General features: G+C 42.7%; 1 protein-coding gene across 1 annotated transcript in view; it reads right to left on the reverse strand.

Annotated features, from left to right (window-relative positions):
• The window catches only part of LOC113457614 (proline-rich protein 2-like), a 62954-nt gene that overhangs the window by 55932 nt on the left and 1327 nt on the right, over nucleotides 1-5695 (reverse strand). The window contains exon 3 of the mRNA XM_026785951.1: nucleotides 4166-4267. Coding sequence (XP_026641752.1) covers nucleotides 4233-4267 — 35 coding nt within the window. The 3' untranslated portion in view covers nucleotides 4166-4232. The remainder of the gene's footprint in view (nucleotides 1-4165; nucleotides 4268-5695) is intronic.

The raw sequence follows: 5695 nt of genomic DNA on the forward strand, positions 1-5695 counted from the left end.
TTCGCCTGCCTCTGCCTCCCAAGTGCTGGGATTAAAGGTATGTGCCACCACTGCCTGGCTATGGCAGTTCTAAATTGTAAAGACTAGAAAAGACCTATCAATTGGATGCATTAAACACAAAAGGAAGAAATCACAATGACAAAGAGCACCCAACACCCACATCATCATCACCACCAGAGTCCTGTTGGGGAAAGCTGCTCATTTGTTCCTGGCTGCCCAGACCTGAAATAATCACTCAGAAACCATATTATTTACAATACTGTTTGACCAATAGCTTGAGCGTAATGCTAGCTAGCTCTTGTATCTTTGGTTAACCCATTTCTATTAATCTGTATATCGCCACATGGTTGTGTCTTACCAGCAAGGTTCTGGTGTGTCTGTCTCTGGAGGTGGCTACATGGCTTCTTCTCACTGACTCTGCCTTCTTTCTCCCAGCATTCAGTTTAGTTTTCCCATCTAGCTCTATTCTGCTAAGCCACTGACCTAAACAGATTTATTCATTAACCAATAAAAGCAACACGAAGAAGGACTTCTCACACCAGAGTCCCCAGCAGAAAACTCGTGAGCTAGTTGCTCTTCCCCGGTGGGGTGAGGATGTTGACAAGCTTCATGTTGCTGATTCTACTTTGGGCTATTTGGACTATTTGGCTATTTGGGCCTGGACTTTGTTTTCATAAGTGAAGACAAGACAGGGCAAGTCTAAAGGCTTATCATTTTTTAGAATATCAAAACACACCTCCCATTTACCTGTGGCTTCCCTTGGTATGATGTGAGTGTTATGGCTACTCTGTACCTGCCCGTAACCACTCCTGGTTTGGATTTATTCCCTCACTTCCTCTCCTTCCTTCCTGATAGTGTCTTGCTCTGTAGCCAAGGCTGGCCTCAAACTTGTGACCTTCTTGCCTCAATCTTCAAAGAGCCAGTAATAACATTTGTCACCCTTCTTCCCTTTCCTGCCCTTACCTCTTTCCTCCCCCCCCCACTTCATTCCCTCCCCCTTCTTTGTCTTCCCCTCTTTTTTCTCTTCTCCCCACAATTCCTTCTGAGACACAATCTTGTTACATTACTCAGGCTGGCCCTAAATCCACTGTGTAGCCCAAACAAGCCTTAAATCTGTGAAGCTTTGGCTTCAGCTTCCCAAGTAGTTGGGATTACAGGCATGTTATAGTAATTATTTTTTTTTTTAAGATTCTTCTCAAGGCATTGTCTTATTTTGAAAAAAAGAAATGCTAACACCAGAAACAAACGTTTAGCCATTCTGGGTCAAGCAGTACCAAAGGATCTGATATAGTGCCTGCTTTAAAGGAAACTTGTTACTCTTCTGCGATAGCAAGGCTTGCTTACGATTATTTTAGGTAAAGGGGCAAATGAAAATCAAAACTATGCATGAGAAAATCCCCAAACATAAGGTGAAGTCTAATTTTTACCTCCTTTTCTCATGCCAATCAAAGTTAGCTGATCACAAACAGATATTTGATTTTCAAATTTGTTGCAAGAAAAGAAAAATTTTTAAAAATTAGGGGCTAAGAGTACAGCTCCATGATACAACACATGTTTAATATGCCTAAGACCCTGGGTTCCATTTGCAGCACTACAAAAATTAAAAAATAAAAAGGTAAAATTAAAAGCCCTCTGTCCAGTGTAAAAGACAATATTATTGGTTAGATTATTACAAGTGGTGAACTAGTATCTGGTTTGTCTGCACACAGTAACAATGACATAAGCAGACAGCTGGGGATACATGTCAGACAGGAAGCATGTCTGACTCCTGAATGCAGACTGGATTCCCATTTGCTGAGCTACACCTGCCAGACTGGAAGCCCCTGGTGCTTCAGTCATGAATGAGCACATCCTGTTCAGGGCTTTCAGTCCTTAGGAAGCAGGCCTTTGACTCCACCCTGCAGTGCTGGCAGAGAACCAAGTCTGGGCTGACTTCCCTCCCCAGTTTGCCTGGCACTGCCTTTCCAGTACCATCCAGCTTCAAGCCACAGTCTTAGTTATACACAACACCAGTGACCTGGAAGTAGAAATATTCCTTCCATGCTAGAGTGGGAGGTTTCCCTTCCTGCCTCTTTCCCCAAGTTATTCCTATTTCCACCTCTCTATTCCCCCTCTGCACCATACTCTAGAAAAGGATTTGTGAGGTTGAAAAGCAGAGAAGAAAACCCAAGGACTGGTTTGACCCATTGATGATGATTCTGAACTAAGAACCTGTGAGGGTCTTAATAATTTTCACTTTGTGAAAGAAAACAATTCAATTAATGGCTTGACAAAGACATGGCATTGGAAGGCCTAGACCTCTCCTTGGGCCTGGAACACCTATGCTGGCCTACTTTTCATCAGTATACGATCCTGATGATAAAATACCAGGGCAGTCTCAAACTGTTTCCCAGATGGACTTAACTTTAGATATCCAGGCAATAATCATTATTGTTAGTAGTTTGTTCTAAGTTTTGAAAGGAAAAAGAAACCCAGAAAGGGAAAACTTTAATTTTCACCCATTTCTCAGAAGAGAGAGAGAGAGAGAATGTGAACAAAGGAGTGAGAAACTATGATGTTCCTTTCCTTTTCTTTTAAGACACTAGAATAGATGCCCTGGCTAACAGTGGATACAAACAGGCTCTTACCAAAGAAGGTCAAAGAAACACAACTTTCAAAAGAGCATTTCCCAGTACCCATAGCTCCAGACATCCTGTGTGCAGGGGAGGGTAGAGCCAGCGTTTTTGGTGTTCCATAGTGGAACATTGCTACACTGTTGGGGTATACCTAACAAGAACTCCAGAGGACAACGAACAGTTAAAAATATATGTCAGAAGGAGGAGAGTGGAGCAGAAAAAGGTATCTGAAGGAATTATGGCTGATATTTAAAATATTTCAACAAAAGACAGATATCTGCAGTCTTGAGATTCATAAAGCTGGAAAGCAGAAAGTCCATGTTGGTGTATGTCATAGTCAAATTGCTGAAAGCAAAGATACAGTGCATGTCTTAAAGCAGTGAAGAAAATGATGTATGACAATAATAGACATAATTGATCAACAGCTCACTTCTCAAGAGACACTGTGAGACTAGACGAGAATTGAAAAATATCAATAAAATAGCGAAAGAAAACAAGTAAAACATAAAACCCAGAATTTTTATATTGTATTTTGAATGTGCTTATTATACATGAGCATGTACCTGCCATGGGGCATGTGTAGAAGTTAGAGGACAGCTTGTGGGAGGTGATTTTCTCCTTCTACCTGCTGGGCCCAGAGAGCATGGCAGCGGTGCCTTCACCCCTGAGCCATCTCACCGGTCGTAACTCAGTATCTGACATCCAGTGGATGTAAATATGAAAGTAAATAACATCTAAATTTTATATAAAATATAAGAACTTGTGGCCAACATATCTGCACTGTAGCTTGGAACACTAAAGGAAGCTATCTAAGGGGAATCATAAATGGAAACCGTCTTCAGGAGGGAAGAACCCCAGAAGTAGTAAACGCTGGGTAAGGCAGGGTGATTTCTGTTGGCCATAACCTCTTAATCTCTTCATAAATTATTGGTTTAAGTCTGTTTATAGTATTGCCATAGGAAGTCTATTAGTGGTACAGGTTTTATGTAAAAGACAAGTTTCTTAAGGCTTCCTAAAAGATAACATGTTTATCTTATGGGATGGTTGAAGTCGGGACAGTTTACTTCTGTCTGTTCTAGCCGGTTGTCACCACAATAGGCTTGTTTTGAGGATAGATTGAGTGGTAGGTTTTTGGATGAAGAATGGGACCTTTGAAAATTACAAATGGGAAAATTGAGAGAATCTATATGACTGGGAGGAGCATAGATACATGGAAGGGAAACGTCCGTGATTAGATGTCCCCATGGTAAAACCTCAGTTTATAGTCACAGGCCTAAGAATCCACCCGAGATTTTGGCAGGCGGGGAGAGACAGATGTGACATACATAGTCTACCTCCTGACTCCTTAGCTTTCCACTCTTCACTAATTGTTACTCTTTTATAGAATCGACAAGAATACCTCTGACTTAGGCAGGACTTGCTATTTCATCACCAGTCCAGGCCGGAGGTGAACCAAAAATAGATTTGAGAGCTTCTGAGGGAATTTAGTTTCAAGATCTGCCCTTGAGTGGAGGAAGTTAATGAACTGGGAGGGTGGATGCATCACCTACCTGAATCATGAATACCTAAGGACGAAGGATGCTGAGAATTCTGGGTGGACCTGGAGGACTGACTTCTTCAGGCGTTGGCATTCTTGGTAAACATTGAGTGTCCTGGAATTTGGCAAAAGAAGACATAAGGAAAGAAGAGAGGTGTTGCAAACCTCAAAACAAAACAAAAAAGGACTTTTTTTTTTTTCATATGAGTGGGGAAAGAAAGATCTAGAAGCAGCAAGAACACTTCTTGGGTGGCTTTCCATTCTTTAGCTTCTTGAACAGAGGGGCTGTCAGCACAGCCTGCCAGGAGGCTGAGGATCCCTCATTGCTTCATGGCTTCTGTCTAACCACTAAATGCTTCACGGCACTGGTTCACCTCAGAGCCACACATGTATGGATGGGAGAAGCTAGGCTACCGGAAGTCTTTGTACTCTGTTGTGACATTTCGAACAGAAACCTGGGGTGTTGATTTAGTGCTTGGGATACTACAGGCAGGCTGACAGAACCCCAATTTGCATCAGAGGTTGTTAGCTTTGTAGTTTGTTTTAGGGAGACTTTCAAATGCTCCCTCCTTCCCTATCCTTCTCCTCCCTAGGATCTGGCAGCTTCTTCAACAGAAAGAAGACAAGATCAATGCTACCATGTCCAGAACATCAAAACACAGTGACACTAGTCAGTGATGGGAGGGAAGTGGAGATTAACTATCTGCCCATTAGGAATAATAAAAAAAAAAATCAGTTTTACCTTGCAGGTCTCTGCAGCACTGTGGTTCTGAGGCTTACACACTTGGACGTGGGCATGGGAAGGGAGCACTGGCATGGGAATGGTAATGGGTGCTTAGGAGTGCTTTTCTTAATCCAAGTGGCTTGTTTATAGAGGAAGAAGCCTTATTAACTGGTCCCCAGGAAGTGAGGGACCTCCTGGACTGATACCAGGGAGTCAGGTGTCTCTGTGTCATGGAAGCTCAGGACCTGTCTGTCAGGTCTTGGTGAAGACCTAATCGAAGAGTTAAAAAAGACACTGTGAGAGCAAGAAAAGCCTGTTTATCCCCATCAATGTTTGCTAAATTCCTCTGAGGAGTTGGCTGTCCAGTTCAGTCAGGCCTGAGCATTGCAGCAGCGTCTCTTGCAGGGCACACCTGATTCCTTCATCTGCCGCAACAGGTAAAAAAATGAAGCTCCAGGGCATCTGATCTACACAGATCTCTCACATCTCAGCAGAAATCATAGGGATATGGATATTTTAAAAACATTCATTTATTTATGGGATTTATGAAACAGTTTCTATATAGCCTAGACTGACCTCAAACCATGGTCCTTCCGACTCAGCCTCTTGAGTGTGGGGATTCCAGACACGCATTTTGCCTCTCAGCACAGTCCCCTCAACCTAAACCTTGAGTCTTAGGGTCCTCCTCCACTACCCCATTTTGCTCATTAGGAACCATCACATCTTCACACCAATCTAAAGAAAGCCTTTCTGCCCAGGGAGTGTTGACTTTGTCGACCGGCTAACCCTGTCTGTGTGTCTCTGTCTCTGTCTCTGTCT

The sequence above is a fragment of the Microtus ochrogaster genome, linkage group LG3, assembly GCF_000317375.1.
Source record: "Microtus ochrogaster isolate Prairie Vole_2 linkage group LG3, MicOch1.0, whole genome shotgun sequence".
In the NCBI taxonomy this organism is placed as follows: Eukaryota; Metazoa; Chordata; class Mammalia; order Rodentia; family Cricetidae; genus Microtus; species Microtus ochrogaster.